This window comes from Diceros bicornis, chromosome 24 (genome assembly GCF_020826845.1).
Source record: "Diceros bicornis minor isolate mBicDic1 chromosome 24, mDicBic1.mat.cur, whole genome shotgun sequence".
NCBI classification, from domain to species: domain Eukaryota; kingdom Metazoa; phylum Chordata; class Mammalia; order Perissodactyla; family Rhinocerotidae; genus Diceros; species Diceros bicornis.
The window spans coordinates 5233810-5250122 of record NC_080763.1 but is presented as its reverse complement, the minus strand read 5'-3'; the positions used below and the strand labels follow the sequence as shown (position 1 = coordinate 5250122).

The 16313-nt window shown below is 39.6% G+C and overlaps 1 protein-coding gene across 5 annotated transcripts in view; it reads left to right on the top strand.

Moving 5' to 3' along the window:
• Positions 1–14461, top strand: part of DLGAP5 (DLG associated protein 5) — a 34667-nt gene extending 20206 nt beyond the window's left edge. Inside the window, exons 12-16 of one of the 5 annotated variants that reach the window (XR_009223680.1) lie at positions 7336–7428; positions 10418–10637; positions 11186–11316; positions 12027–12073; positions 14087–14159. Coding sequence is in view for 3 of the 5 variants with exons in the window: in XM_058566969.1 (XP_058422952.1) it covers positions 7336–7428; positions 10418–10637; positions 12024–12073; positions 14087–14191 (468 nt within the window). In the remaining 2 variants the exon portion in view is untranslated. Of the gene's footprint in view, positions 1–7335; positions 7429–10417; positions 10638–11185; positions 11317–12023; positions 12074–14086 lie in introns of all 5 variants that reach the window. The other 4 variants (XR_009223679.1, XM_058566970.1, XM_058566969.1 and 1 more) reach the window with 4 other exon arrangements.
• Positions 14462–16313: the final 1852 nt, after the last annotated feature.

Below are 16313 nucleotides of genomic sequence, written 5' to 3'. Positions count from 1 at the left end.
GGCCTGGGTTCAGATCCTGGGCGCGCACCGATGCACGGCTTCACCGGCCATGCTGAGGCCACGTCCCGCATGCAGCAGCTAGAGGGATGTGCAGCTGTGACATACAACTATCTACTGGGGCTTTGGGGGGGGGAAATACTATTTCAAGAACCAGTAACTAATAATCATTAGACATTTGAGGAAAGCCTGAAACTTGAAAGGAAGAGGCCAAAGCAAACAGGAAGAAAGCCATTTGGGTGGAGGAAATGGGGCTAATACACGAAGAAAAGAACTTTAAAAGCAAGTGTTAGGGGCCGGCCCGGTGGCGCAAGCAGTTAAGTGCCCGTGCTCCACTGCGGTGGCTAGGGGGGTCTGCCGGTTCGGATCCCGGGCGTGCACCCGCAGCCATGCTGTGGCCGCATCCCATATAAAGTGGAGGAAGATGGGCATGGAGGTTAGCCCAGGGCCAGTCTTCCTCAGCAAAAAAAGAGGAGGACTGGCAGATGTTAGCACAGGGCTGATCTTCCTCACACAAAAAAAAGCAAGTATAAGCAAGTATTAATATTCTCAAAGAAACCAGACATTTTTTCTGCCAAATAAGAACAGCTATTAAAACAAACATTCAGAGAATAGCAAAAATAGCTCTTTGAAGTTAAAAACTATGAGAGCAGAAATGTAAGATTGAATAGAAAGATGTAATGTGAAGTTGAGATCTCCCATAAAATAGAGCAAAAAGAGAGAGATAAAATAGGAGAGACTAGATAAGAAAATTAAGTGGACAGTCTAGGAAGTATAATATCCTAATAATAGGAATTCCGGAAAAAGAGAACAGAAAACATAGTGGAGAGGAAATGATCAATGAAATAGTTTAAAATTTTTTCCCAGAACTGGGGAACCTGAATTCCAGATTGAAGTGCCTAACACTGTGAATCAGAGAAGACGCACACCAATGCACAATTAAATATGATTGTGCAACTCTTGGGATGAAGATAAAAATCTAGAAACTTCCAGAGAGCAAAAACAAGTTTCATACAAAGGGTCAAGAATCAGAATAGCCCTGGGTTTCGCAAGAGCAACATCGAAAGCTGGGAGAACAGTGCCCTCCAACTTCTCAGGGAAAATCACTCTCAGCCTGGCGTTCTAGACCAACCAATCAAGTGTGAGGATGGAAAGGCGTTTTTCAGACACACACAGTCTCAAAGGTTACCTCCCATGCACCCTGTCTCAGGAAACTGAGGATGGACCTCACAGACATGAGGGAGTAAGCCAAGAAAGGGGGAGGGGTTGGGGCTGATCCCCAGAAAGCGTCTAAGGGAATTGCGGCCGAGGTGCGTGAAGAAGGTGGGCAGCAAGAGCAGGAAGTGGTGGTTCAGACACGAGCCGGGGAAGGGGCGCTGCAAGAGCCTGTCTCTGGGAGGCTGAGCTGAATAGAAGACCTGATTGGTCTGTTTTTCTATTTGTATTAAGAGGAGATTTACACTTACTATGCAGAGTTTAGAGGTGACTTGATGATAGACACATGAAGAAACTGAGCAAACAAAAAGCAAAACAATTATTAAGTCCAGAGAGAAAAGTGAAGAAACACAATTTCTCAGAAATTATATGGCCCAGATGTGAATAGTGTTTATGTAGTCTTAATATAAGCATTACTTTATGACCAGTTGTCATAGTAATGAGTTGGTTCACTAGCATCCTTCAATGGTGACCAATTAATTTTATGTTTTTTTAATTTTTTTCCCCCCCAAAGCCCCAGTAGATAGTTGTATGTCATAGTTGCACATCCTTCTAGTTGTTGTATGTGGGACGCGGCCTCAGCATGGCTGGAGAAGCGGTGTGTCGGTGCGCGCCCGGGATCCAAACCCAGGCCACCAGCAGGGGAGCACGCGCACTTAACTGATAAGCCACGGGGCTAGCCCTATTTTGTGTTTTTTTAGTATCATTATTAATTCATGGATTTAAAGATATTTGTATTTGCATTGTTTACAGTTATTATCTTTATTGATGCTCGTTTCCCAGCTTTGGCCAGTGGGAGCCTCTTCAAGTTGGTTCCTGGGGCCTTTATTTATTTATTTTAAAGAGCTATATTGAGGTATCATCTACAGATTATACAATTTGCCTGTTCTAAGTGTAAAATTCAATGACTTTTAGTAAATTTACAGAGTTGTGCCACCATCACCACAATCCAAATTTAGAAAATTTTTATCACCACAAAAAGAACCTTCTTACCCGTTTTCGGTCAATTCCCATTCCCACTCCCAGCCCCAAGCAACCACTAATCTACTTACTATCTCTGTAGATTTTCCTTTTCTGGACATTTCATACTAAACAGAATCATATAATATCTGGCCTTTTGTATCTGGCTTCTTTCACTTAGCGTGATGTTTTTGCAGTTCCTCCGTGTTGTAGCGTGTATCTGTATTTTGCTCCTTTTCATGACTGAGTAGTGTTTCATTGTATGGATATATCACTCTTTGTTCACCAGTTGATGGACATATAGATTGTTTCCACTATTTGATGATTATGAATAATCTATGAATACTCACTTAAATCTTCTCGTGGACATGTTTTCGTTTCTCTTGGGTAGGTATTGCTGGGTCATATGGTAAATTTATGTTTAACTTTTTGAGCAACTGCCCCCCTGTTTTCCAAAGTGATGACACCATTTTACAGTCCCACTAGCATGTGTGAGAGTTCCTGTTGCTCCACATCATCACGAGCGCTTGTTACTGTCTTTTCTAGTGTAGCCATCCTACTGGGTGTGAAGTGTCTTATTGTGGTTTTGATTTGGGTTTTTCCGTAGTGAGTAATGATCAGCATCTTATCTTGTGCTTATTAGCCGTTCAAGTGTCTTCTTTGGTGAAATGTCTATTCAAATCTTTTGCCCATTTTTAATTGGGTTTGTCTTTTTATTATTGAGTTGTAAGTGTTCTTTGTATATTCTAGATACAAGTCCTTTATCAGAAATATTTGCAAATATTTTCTCCCAGTTTGTGGCTTGTTTTTAATTTTCTTAATGGTATTTTTTGAAATGCAAACATTTTTAATTTTGATGAAGTTCAATTTATCAATTTTATTATTTATTTTTATTGTGGTAACATTGGTTTATAACATTGTATAAATTTCAGGTGTATATCATTATACTTCTATTTCTGCATGGATTACATCATGTTCACCACCCAAAGACTAATTACAATCCATCACCACACACATATGCCTAATCATCCTTTTTGCACCCCTCCCTCCCCCCTTTCCCTCTGGTGACCACCAATCCAATCTCTGTCTCTGTGTGTTTATTGTTGTTTTTATCTTCTACTTATGAGTGAGATCATACAATATTTGACCTTCTCCCTCTGACTTATTTCACTTAGCATAATACCCTCAATGTCCGTCCATGTTGTCACAAATGGCTGGATTTCATCATTTCTTATGGCTGAGTAGTATTCCATTGTGTATATATACCACTTCTTTTTCATCCATTGGTCCATTCACTTAGGTTGCTTCCAAGTCTTGGCTATTGTGAACACATGGGTGCATATATCTTTACACATTGGTGTTTTCATGTTCTTTGGATAAATACCCAGCAGTGGAATAGCTGGATCATATGGGAGTTCTATCTTTAATTTTTTGAGGAATCTCCGTACTGTTTTCCATAGTGGCTGCAGCAGTTTGCACTCCCACCAGCAGTGTATGAGAGTTCCCTTCTCTCCACATCCTCTCCAACACTTGTTGTTTCCTGTCTTGTTAATTATAGCCATTCTGACGGGCGTGAGGTGATATCTCATTGTAGTTTTGATTTGCATTTCCCTGATAGTTAATGATTTTGAACATCTTTTCATGTGTCTGTTGGCCACCTGTATATCTTCTTTGGAGAAATGTCTGTTTAGGTGTTTTGCCCATTTTTTAATTGGGCTGTTAGTTTTTTCGTTGTTGAGCTGTGAGTTCCTTATATATTTTGGAGATTAACCCCTTATCAGATATATGGTTTGCAAATATCTTCTGCCAGTTGTTAGGTTGTCTTTTTGTTCTGTTGACGGTTTCCTTTGCTGTGCAGAAGATTTTTAGCTTGATGTAGTCCCATTTGTTTGTTTTTTCTATTGTTTCTCTTGCCTGGTGAGACATGGTGCTTGAAAATATGTTGCTAAGACCGATGTCGAAGAGCATACTTCCTATGTTTTCTTCTAAAAGTTTCACTGTTTCAGGTCTTACATTCAAGTCTTTAATCCATTTTGAGTTAATTTTTCTATATGGTGTAAGATAATGGTCTACTTTCATTTTTTTTCATGTGGCTGTCCAGTTTTCCCAACGCCGTTTGTTGAGGTCACTTTCCTTTCTCCATTGTACGTCTTGGCTCCTTTGTCGAAAATTAGCTGTCCATAGATGTGTGGGTTCATTTCTAGGCTCTCAATTCTGTTCCATTGATCTGTGTGTCTGTTTTTGTGGCAGTACTGTGCTGTTTTGATGACTTTAGCTTTGTAGTATATTTTGAAATCAGGGAGTGTGATAACTTCCAGCTTTGTTCTTTTTTCTCAGGATTCCTTTGGCTGTTCGGTGTCTTTTGTCGTTCCATATAAATTTTAGGGTTCTTTGTTCTATTTCTGAGAAAAGTGTTGTTGGAACTTTGATAGGGATTGCATTGAATCTATAGATTGCTTTAGGAAGCATGGACATCTTAACTATGTTAATTATGCCAATCCAAGAGCACGGAATATCTCTCCATTTCTTTGTGTCATCTTCAATTTCTTTCAGCAATGTTTTATAGTTTTCAGTGTACAGATCTTTCACGTCTTTGGTTAAGTTTATTCCTAGGTATTTTATTCTTTTTGTTGCAGTTGTAAATGGGATTGTATTCTTTTTTTTTTTTTTTTTTTTTTTTTTGTGAGGGAGACCGGCTCTGAGCTAACATCTATTGCCAATCCTCCTCCTTTTTTTCCCCAAAGCCCCAGTAGATAGTTGTATGTCATAGTTGCACATCCTTCTAGTTGCTGTATGTGGGACGTGGCCTCAGCATGGCCGGAGAAGTGTGGTGTGTCTGTGTGCGCCCGGGATCCAAACCTGGGCCGCCGGTAGCGGAGCACGTGCACTTAAACACTAAGCCCCGGGGCCGGCCCCTGGGATTGTATTCTTAATTTCTCTTTCTGCTGCTTCCTTGTTAGTGTATATCAATTTTTTTTTAAGGTTGTGATTTTAGCATCATTTCTAAGAACTCTTTTTGCCTAACCACAGGTCACAAAGATTTTCTTTTATGTTTTCTTCTAAAAGTGTGATAGTTTTAGCTCTTAACAGTTAGGTCTGTGATCCATTGGGAGTTCTTTTTTTGTTTAAATTAAGTTGTGATTAATGTTTTTTTTTTTTTCTGCTGGGAAAGATTCGCCCTGAGCTAAGATCTATTTCCAATCTTCTGTTTTTTTCCTCCCCAAAGCCCCAGTACAGAGTTGTATATTCTAGTTGTAAGTCCTTCTAGTTCTTTTATGTGAGCCACCGCCACAGCATGGCTACTGACAGACAAGTGGTGTGGTTCTGCGCTCAGGAACCGGACCTGGGCCGCTGAAGCAGAGCACGCCGAACTTTAACCTCTAGCCATCAGGGCTGGTGCTGGAGTTCTTTTTGTGTGTTGTGTAGGTAAGAGTCTAAATTCATCTTTTTTCTTGCAGATATCCGATTTTCCCAGTACTGTTTGTTGAAAAAACTATCCTTTCCTCATTTAATTGCGTTGGTGCTTTTGTTGAAAATCAGTTGGTCATAAGTGTAATCCTGAGTCTTTTTGACATTTAAATTTTTTTTGAGAGGGAGAGATTGAGAGTACCTATTTGTATAAATGCATAGCAAGGGGACTCAAAACATATTTGCCAAACTGTTGACAGTGGTTACCACTTTGGAGGAGACTGGAGATACCATAAGGATGGCAATGTACGATTCCTGCTAGTAAGTATACTCTGAATCCTTTAAAATGAGATTGTGTCTGGGTCGACCTGGTGGTGTAGTGGTTAAGTTTGGCGCACTCTGCTTCAGCAGCCCAGGGTTCTCACGTTTGGATCCTGGGTGTGGACCTACACCACTTGTCAAGCCATGCTGTGGTGGCATCCCACATACAAAATACAGGAAGATTGGCACAGATGTTAGCTCAGGGCCACTCTTCCTCACCAAAAAAAATAAATAAATAAAAATAAAATGAGATGGTATCAAGAGAAAGGGAAGGCAAGCTACAGACTGGGAGAAAACTGTGCAAAAGACATCTGATAAAGGACTGTTCTCTAAAATATACCAAGAACTCTTAAAACTCAACAATGAGAAACAAACAACCTGATTAAAAAATGGGCAGGGGCCAGCCCGGTGGCACAAGCAGTTAAGTGCGCGGACTCTGCTGCGGCAGCCTGGGGTTTGGCGGTTTGGATCCCAGGCGCGCACCGACACACCGCTTGTCAAGCCATGCTATGGCAGCGTCCCATATAAAGTAGAGGAAGATGGGCATGGATGTTAGCCCAGGGCCAGTCTTCCTCAGCAAAAAAAAAGAGGAGGATTGGCAGATGTTAGCTCAGGGCTGATCTTCCTCACACACACACACAAAAAAGAAAATGGGCGAAAGACCTGAACAGACACTTCACCAAAGAAGATAGATAGATGGCAATAAGCATATGAAAAGATAAAATGCTCAACATCATATGTCATTAGGGAATTGCCAATTAAAACTATGGTGAGATACCACTACACACCTATTAGAAAGGCAAAAATCCAAACCACTGACAGCACCAGATGCTGGTGAGGATGTGGAGCAACAGGAACTCTCATTGGTTGCTGGTGGGAATGCAGAATGGTGCAGCCACTCTGGAAGACAGTTTGGCTGTTTCTTACAAAACTAAACATACTCTTACCATAGGATCCAGCAACCACGCTCCTTGCTATTTACCCAAATGAGTTGAAAACATATGTCCACATAAAAATGTATACACAGATGTTTATAGCAGCTTTATTCATAATTCCCAAGACTTGGAAGCAATGAATATGTTCCTCAGTAGGATAATGGATAAATAAACTGAAAAAAAAAAAAATTAGATTGTGTTCACATTGTATAATTTAGAATATCTCTCCTACCTTGTTAGTGATCAAAAATAATTTAGGAGAGTTATTCATATATGACATCCCTTATGTGGATTTTTGAGGTTTATAAGACCAGAAATAACAATGAATGATTTTACCATAAGAATTCTTGATTTGAATACTAAATTGAGAATGACTTAGTCTAATTTTATCTCACCAGTCCAAGTCACTGTCAATTGTTTTTGAAGCTTCAGTTCGTTAGTTTGTATATTTAATATGATTAGCATTAATCTGATAAACTTGTGCTTTATTTATTAACAGATACAGGATATACACCAAAAATTCAACAATTTGACCAAACTTGAGGTGTGTGGATGGGAGAACGATAATAATACAAGCAAAAAAGTCTTTCAGGTAAATTTGAGGGTTTCTTTTTTTTTTTTTTTTTTTTTTTTAAAGATTTTATTTATTTATTTTTTTCCCCCAAAGCCCCAGTAGCTAGTTGTATGTCATAGCTGCACATCCTTCTAGTTGCTGTATGTGGGACGCAGCCTCAGCATGGCTGGAGAAGCGGTGCCTCGGTGCGCGCCCGGGATCCGAACCCCGGCCGCCAGCAGCAGAGCACGCGCGCTTAACTGCTAAGCCACCGGGCCGGCCCTAAATTTGTGTGTTTCTAATAGAGACTCTTTTACTTTAATGAATTTAAGCTTTAGAAACATTTATCTTCAGATTGTTCATCATTTCACAAAATGTTTCATATATTACTTAAATGTCCTGATTGTCTTTGAAGAAAGAGTAAGGAAATGATCAACACAAAATTCAGGATGGTTATTTCTGGAGGGAGGGAGGGAGGGGCTAGGATTGCATTTGGTTACCCTGAAAGCTTCTGAGTTGCTAAATAGTGGATATGTGTGTGTGTTTTATTCTTTAAACTGTGCTTTTACTTTTTTTTTGGTAATAATAATAGCAGCAGTATATAATTTATATAATGGTTAGTATGTGCCAAATATGGTTCCCAGTACTTTACACATATTAACTCATTTAATGTGAGGTGGGTGCTGTTATCCCCAGGTGGGGAATCTGAGGCCCAGGAAGATTAAATCCCTTGCCCATGGTGGAGCTGAGTTTCTCATTCCAGAATCCATGTTCTTAACCCATAGGCTATGCCATCTCTCTGTTTCATATACTCTCTTGTGTGATATATTTCAACATGAAAGAATTTTTTAAGTAGAAAAGAAGAACGATGACTCCTAGAATATCTTTCTTCCCTATATTTTATCATGTAAAATTTCCTATTTTCTCTGTAAAATTGGCCTTGTTAACATGATAGATTCCATTCTTATCTATTTGTAGTAATTTTTTTTCCTAGAAATATTTTAACTCCAAATTTTTGGTTCAGATGGATACTTCTCAAACCACTTTGGAGCCTTGCCAGTTTTTCTTTTAGGTTTTAGAAAAATGCCTGTTGTTATAAAACCAGGTTTCTAAATTGGCAGGAATGTTATTGTAAGATTGCTATTGTAAGATTGTTTTACTAATGAAGTCTCATGACAAGGACCCTGAGGACAGTGATGAAATTGAGTGAGTGAGTTTCAGATTCATGAAGCGGGAAGGATGCTCGAACATTTTGAAGCTGCTGTGGGCATTTCTTACTGAGTGCTTAGTCCTGGAAACATAATATCATCAGTGACGCAGACAGTGGCTGTATCAGTATCTCGTTTTATCAGAGCCTTGTAATTCTGCCCCTTATCACCAGGTGTCTCTCTCCTACTTTATTTTATAGGCCACTCTTAAGATTATTGAACAAATAAAATCAAACTAATCTTTTACCTATACTTTGGTACCATTCCCCCAGACCTCTTATTCATTGACCTCTCATTCCATCAGTTAGCCTTGTTTTCTCTCTTTTCCATCAGTTTTTAGACATGTTGAAGGGTCTTATCTTTGTTTACATTTAAAAAAAAACAAAAAACAAAAAAAACAGCTAACCCTGTGATGTCCACCTCTCCCTTCAGTTATCTGTGCCCCGTTGCCATCCTTCTCCCCAGTCACGGACAAGCCTCCTGAGAAAGTCGTCTAGACTGTCTTTACTATTTTGATTCTCCCTTACCTCCCCAACTCACTGCAGTTCAGCCTCCCCCCTCTCCTCACCTCTAGAACAGTTGTCACCAAGGTTATTGATCCACTAGTTGTGAGGTTATTAGACACTTATGAATTATAAAATCTAACCCCTCTGCAGTATTAAAGACAGTCTACTTGCTCTTTTGTGGAATTACTTCCTACTGATTTTCCTCCTCTGCGCCCATTCTCTAATTATGTTTGCAAGTTTCTGTTTTTCCATTTATCCCTTCAATTTTTTGTGATATTCAGACTTCCTACCTCAACTCTTGTCTCTCCTTCCATATTCTTCCTGTGCAATCTTACCCACCCTGCGATGATTCCCAAATCTGTATTTCAAACCACACTTATTGCCAAGCCCTAGTTCTATATATCCTGACTTAGTATACCTTAAAATCTATATATCCCAAACTGAAATCATCTCCACACACCCCGGTGTTTCCCTGTCTCAGAGAATGGCATTACCATCCCACCAGGTGTCCAAGATAGAAACCTGAGTATCTTCTTTGGTTCTTTCCTTTCTCTATTTCCCCGTCTCCACCCCACACACACCCAGTACGCTAAGTCCTCTCGATTCTACCTCTTAAATATCTCTTCACTTTTTTCCACTTCTTCCTCAATTTAGCTACCATCATCTTCTCCCAGGATCACTGCAGTAGTCTCCTTCCTAATTGGCTTGTAACCCTCCAGTCCATTCTCCAGGCTGGAGCCAGAGTGGTCTTTCTAAAACCCAAATCCAGTAATGTTAATCTCCTGATTAAAACTCATCAGTAGTCTCTATTCCTTTGTCCTCTGTATAAACGCAGCTCCTGACAACGGTTACATGCGAGGGACTTTATAATCTGGCTGGTGCTCATCTCTTGTCAACTCCTTTATGCCTTCCTTCACTTCTGGTTTGGCAAACAAGCTGTTCTCTCTTCCTAGCCCTTTCCTCACCCCAACCGTTAGCCTGGCTCACTGTGATTTCAGCTTAGGTGCTGCTTCCTGTAAGCCTTTCTTGACACCTCTGAAGAATGATTTAGGTGTTATTCTTGTCTGCTGCTACAGCCCTCTGAATTCCCCTCTAACATGGCGTTTATCCTCATCTAGCTCATCCACTGCGAAGCCATGAGCTCCTCGAGGGCAGGGACTTTGTCCTTTCGCTTTGCCCCCAGCATTTGTAGCACATACTAGGAACTTGATAAGTATAAGCTTAATGTGTGAAATATTTTATGTATGCTTGATTTGTTTTTCACGTAGGATGGTAACAAGTCGCTTTGGTAAGTGTCATAATTTCTCTTCGCAGAAACAAGTTGTGTCGGGTCTAGCAAGTAAACCGAAACAGGACGATGGCGGGAGAATGGCAGCTAGAAATCGCCTCGCTGCTGCAAAAAAGGCGATGAGAGAGAGGGGTCAGCGGAAAGAGCAGGCTGAGGCAGCAGCCTCTGCAGCGCCCAAGGAAGTTGATCAAATAGTATTTGACGGTGGATTTTTCAGAATTGAAAGTCCTGTTAAGTCATTCTCAGGTTAGTTTTTCTGCTGAGACTACTGATGAAAAATATTTGGGTTGGATGGGAGCTTGTATAGGAGGGGAAAAGGAGTTTTCACATGAAGGGATATAAATTGTCATGATTTCTGGAAAATAGACCACATCCTCACTCCCAAACGCTTGCAAATTTCGTTTTGATGGATGTGATTAGATTACTTGAAGTGTGACATATCTTCTAAAGTTGCTTTTCTGTGTTTCCTAAGTGACGTCACATCTGTTATTACCCCTTAACCCCACTGTCCTGTGAGGTAGGTCACAGGATCCCAGAAGGGAACGGGGTGATGAGCATGAGAAGTGAGGTGATTTCCTTCAGGCTGGATTAGAATTTCAGATACAAAGGAAACTTGGGCATCAAACCATCACACTTCTCTAGCTGTGCTTAAAAATGATGCTTATGGAAAGTGAGTTTGGTTTTATTTTCCTTTGTATCAAAACTCTTGCTCAGATCTTTTTTTTGTTGAAGATTCCCCTGAGCTAACATCCGTGCCCATCTTCCTCTACTTTGCATATGGGACGCCGCCACAGCATGGCTGGATGAGTGGTGTTACGTCCGTGCCCAGATCCAAACCTGCGAACCCCAGGCTGCTGAAGCAGAGCACATGAACTTAACCACTACGCCACGGGGCTCGCCCCTGCTCAGATCTTTTTGAAACACAGTAAATGTACTAATTTACTAATTTCAAAATATTCCAGTGAAACCAGTTGAGGTAGACTTATTTAAAATCAACAACAGATGCTAATCCACTTTGGGTATAAGTAGCGTTTTACATTAGCCCTAACTATTTGGGATCCTTCATTGTTTGTAAAGACTCAGAATTAGAAAAATTCCCTGAAGTCTTTTTAGTTCTCCTCCTTTTCAACACACATCCTCAAACCTTTCTTCAAAATGACCAGTTTTTCTTCCCTAATGCCTACTCCTACCTACTTTGTTGCGATTGTCCTGCACTAGGAAATGGCTCCTGGGTTTTTGTTATAATACAATGTGTGACAGTTTAACCTCCTATCTTCCTCTGCTCCTCTGTGGTGCTCTTCTGGCTGGAGCCTAAAGCAAAATAAACCTAAGCGTGGCCAGACGTTCAATGTTCTCCAGCTATGTTCTTCATCTAGCATCTTTTGGGTACCTTTAATATTACAAGCATGAGAATTGTTTGTAGAAGATTCTTTTTATATTGAAATTAAGGATGAGAATTTTACTAAGACATTTAACTACATTAAAAAAAAGTTATAGCAAAAGATGATCTATATTTTTGTCTTAGCATTTGATATATGGAACTTTTCATATCTTTCAAAGCTTTGCCCATTTCTAACAACCCTTGACTGTGAGAATATTCTTTAAAAAGTTAATTATTCTTTTTTTTTCCAGCAGTATTTGATAATAAAAATCTCACTACTGAACGCCATCTTCTTGATTCAGTAAGTTTTCCAACTTAATTTGAAAAGTTCCCTTATATTCTAGATTTGTTTTATAAAATGAATATTACTCACTTTTCAATTTAAGTGCAGTTTAAAATTTACATCTTGTTAGTGTTTTTTTGCTCTGAAATCTATGTTATTCATTTTTATCAAAATGGGAACAAAATTTCATGTTTATATACTTTAAAATATAGTATGCTTTAGCATTAACCTCTGAAGATTTATTTCCTCATATGACTTATGTATCAGATTTGTTGTGACAAATTGAATAGTTGAGTATCTAATATGTGGCTTGGATTATGCTAGGTATTTCTAAGTGATACAAGAAAGTATAAGGCAAGGTTTCTGCCCATCTGAAGCATATAGCTGGGGAGATGATGTCTATCCTAGCTTTAGTCATCATTGGTTATTTTCATTCTAATTTGTTTAGATTACTATATTTATGTTCTGTTTTATTTGGAAGCCCCTGGTCTTTACTTTCGGTGTCCTCTTGCCTCTAACTCGAGTTCCAAGATTAGCCGTCTGTGAAGCCTTCCTGTAAGACTCTCATCCCTCCCGTGTTAACTCACGTACAGGTCCGGGTGCACACAGGCACACAATGCATACGATGGACCCATTTAATCTCTTATTAAGAGAACAATATAAATATATTCCTAAAACATATTATAATTTCAGGAATCTATTTCCCTTATTAACTATCAGTTCCTCTTCGGGCAGAGCTGTCTGATTCACGGTCAGGGATGCTGGCGCCGGCGCGAGGGGAGTAGCGGTCCCTTGCCTACTAAGTGTTTGCAGGATTGGTTTTCAGCCCTTCCCCCAGATGTTGTTATTTCAGTGATCTGGAGCAGACCTTCGTCAGGTGGTTTTAATGTGTAGCCCAGTTGACAACTCTGGTTTACAGCCTTACCCGGAAATTTTCCAGGGCCAATTGCTAATACGGGTCAGGGAATGGCCTTGGTTTGCTAATCTTTGATTTCAGAATATAAAAAATTCATTAAGGCAAGTGTAGGATCAAACGGCAGCAATTGTTATTAACCTCATGAAGCCTGGCAAATGCTTGGCTTCCTAAAGCCACTAATTCCTTAGGGACTTCTGTGTATTGGCTTTCAAAGGAGCCTTCTTGGCATTTAGGCTTCCGGGCAGCCCTGGGTCTCCGGAGCAGAACGAAGTGTGTCACTGTTACCGCACTCTGATCCTTCTTGGTTTCAGCCTTCTTTAATCATTGGCTGAGACCTAAGGGTCAGGGATTTCTGCATAAGGCCAATTTATATAAACCTGATGTAATCCTGTTCCTAGATTTGAATTCTGAATGATTGGTTCTGATAATATATGATCTTATAAGTAAATCTGGAAATTAATGAATCATAATATTCTGCTTTTGATATATTAGTAATATGATTAAAAGTACTTCACAGTTATCTATACATTATCTTGTTGATAAATCTTAGTACCTTATAATTTAGTCTCCCTGTGAATTCTTTTCTACTGTGAATATTAGAATTTTGATTTTTTTTGATATATTTTTTATAGATCCCCCTGTCTATTTCAGACCCAAATTATTACTTTCTCTGAGGCATCCTTTGAACCTGGACTAGGGCTTGAGGGGGAACAGACAAAAGGATCCTACAGCTTCACACTAGTAAAAGGCATATTAAATGCGGTTATATGGATTAGGATTTGTGGAATCCACATAGGTGGCTTAAGAAATGGCCTCAGTTTTATTCATCCTGCATGTGCTGCTGAAGTCCATTTACATGACTAACGGCATGTATTTCTAATATCCCTAATTTTTAGGCATATATTTCTAATACACCTTTTCAATGAAAAAAACTAAAGTTTTGAAATTGTGTCTGCTGGAAAGTAGCATAATCCTTATGTTATTAATTTTATTGTTATGTACAAAAATGTTATTTATGTTATTAATTAATCCACTATTAACTTGCAATGTTGAAGACTAATTTTAGTGAAACTCTTGAGTGTTGCTTTAGTGACTTCTCTGAATTTATTCTCTAGCCACGCCTGAAGTGCAGTAATCCATCCACTCAGGTGGAGAGGAGGCAGCAGGAACGTGCCAGACACATTTCCTTTGCTGGGGACTTGATTGCCTTTTCACCTTGAAGGCCTCTCAATAGCAGGCAGCCAGAAGAATTGTGAATTAAAGAAAAAAAGCCAAACATTTTCTTCATATTACCCATGCTGTGGTGTATTCATAGGATACTGAAAAGTTGAAGAATATGGATTTGTGTTCGCTTATATTTAATTCACTATATAAGCATCATGTAATGTCTTAATATTCAGTGTTCACTAAAGTGTGTTTTAGATATGATACTGTTTTTCAGGGGAAGTGGGGATATTTTGTACTTTATGCAGAATAAAAAATGCACTGTGCTTAGCCTCTCTTGTTTAAAATGTTTAAGCTTAAAGCTAAGTATACTTAACAGCTTACAAACATTCTTGTTTAATCAACATATGTTAAACTTGGATAGTAATATTTACATCCTTTCATACTTTATTCTTAGTTTGAACTCTTAAATTCGTTGATGTTGAATAGCTTTGCATATTGCGTTTTCCAGGGTAAATGAGTTTCTTTAGATGAGCTTTCTGGATTCTGAAGTCAGTTTACATGCTGCTGTTTCAAATGGTTAAATTATTAGGGGTGCCCATTAAATTTTTGCCTTTTTCATTTTCCCCTTGACGTAACTGACAGCCTTTGAAGGAAATGCCTTCTTCCTTTGAAGAGAATTATATCGATCACAATGTGTTTGGAATGTTCTTTTATAAAACTCTTACCTATGAGATGGTAGAAGACAGGACTGTCAGGATAACAGAGCGCCAAGAAGACTCAGAGTGGCTAAAGCTTGTGACCAGACCTGGGTCCAGTTGTTTCTGTCAGCAAATGAGTTGAGGGTTGGAGGTAGTGACCAAACAAGCAGCAACTTTATGGATAACCCCTTAAGATTAGGGGTTTGCAAATAAGAAAAGAAAATGCATCTACTTTTGTTGTCAGAGGAAGGTGTGTTGGTCTTGTGGGAGAGAGAGTATTTATTATCCATGTCCATGACATGTCCATGTCAGCAGTTGCGAGGCTATGTGAAGTGCTGGCTTAGGAGAATGTTCTCAGAATGCTTAGTCTTACCAAAGATAAAAGTGGCTTGTATTCATTAAGTCTGTTAGTGAATAATTCAAGCAAGACACGCAGAACAAAGAAATATGTATAGAAGTTAGGGTTTACTAAGGGCCCAAAGCCACAAACATGTACAAGAGGTTGGTACAAAGGAACCAAAGACTTAGGATCTATGTGAAACGATATGTAATGTAACAAAATAATATCTGCCCTCAAGGATAAAGTAGAGGAGAATAAGACAATGTCCGTAAACATGATTTTTTTTCTTTGGTAGGTTTAATAAATGTACAATTGAATCGTTTGGAAAGCTTTTGGCTGCTAAGTAGTAGTAAAATGAACTCAAACTGGCTTCACGATAAGGAAACTTATTTCACGAGTCACCAGGGTGATTCTAAGCACTTTCTAATCAACAGCTCAGTGATGGCATCAAGGTCCAACACTCGGTTCATAGTTCTCTTGGTCATCCTTGGGGTCAGCTTCTCCGAGGCTGGGTCCTTCTGGGGTCATAAGAAGGCTGCTGGTGGTAACAGAGCTATGTCTTTCCTTTTGGTCTGGTTAGGCTAACTGATGCTGATCCCTATCTGCAGATAATAAGAGTCGGGAGAGGATGGGAAACGAGTAAAGGGGAAGGCCACCATCAGTGTCTCCCACGACTAGACAGAGTGTTCCGGGGCTACTGGACTCTGGGATTATGAGGTATTAGAAAAACCTTTACAGACAAAATGGAAGAAAACTGCTTGAGTAGAAGGATAGCCTTTGCAAAATCGAAAAAAATGGCATATCCATTTATTGAAGACCTACTGCGTGACAACCCCTTTGCAAACAATATTTAACGATCACAGTAACCCTACAAAAGATGTCTTATACTGCCCATTTTATGGACAAAGGAACCAAGGCTCAGAGGATGTAAGTGATTCTGTGTAAGCTTAGTTCCCTCTTCTCCAAAGCTTCCGCTCTTCCCTTTAATCATAGGAGTAGGACAGTCAAGACCAGAACGTGAGGTTAAAGAACTGATGGTTTTCAAAGCGGCTGTGATGTGCTGCCCAGTCCCTCTAAAGGACTGAGGAACTGCCTCCAGGTATCTGAAGCACAGAGAGCGCTCAGCCATCATCCCAT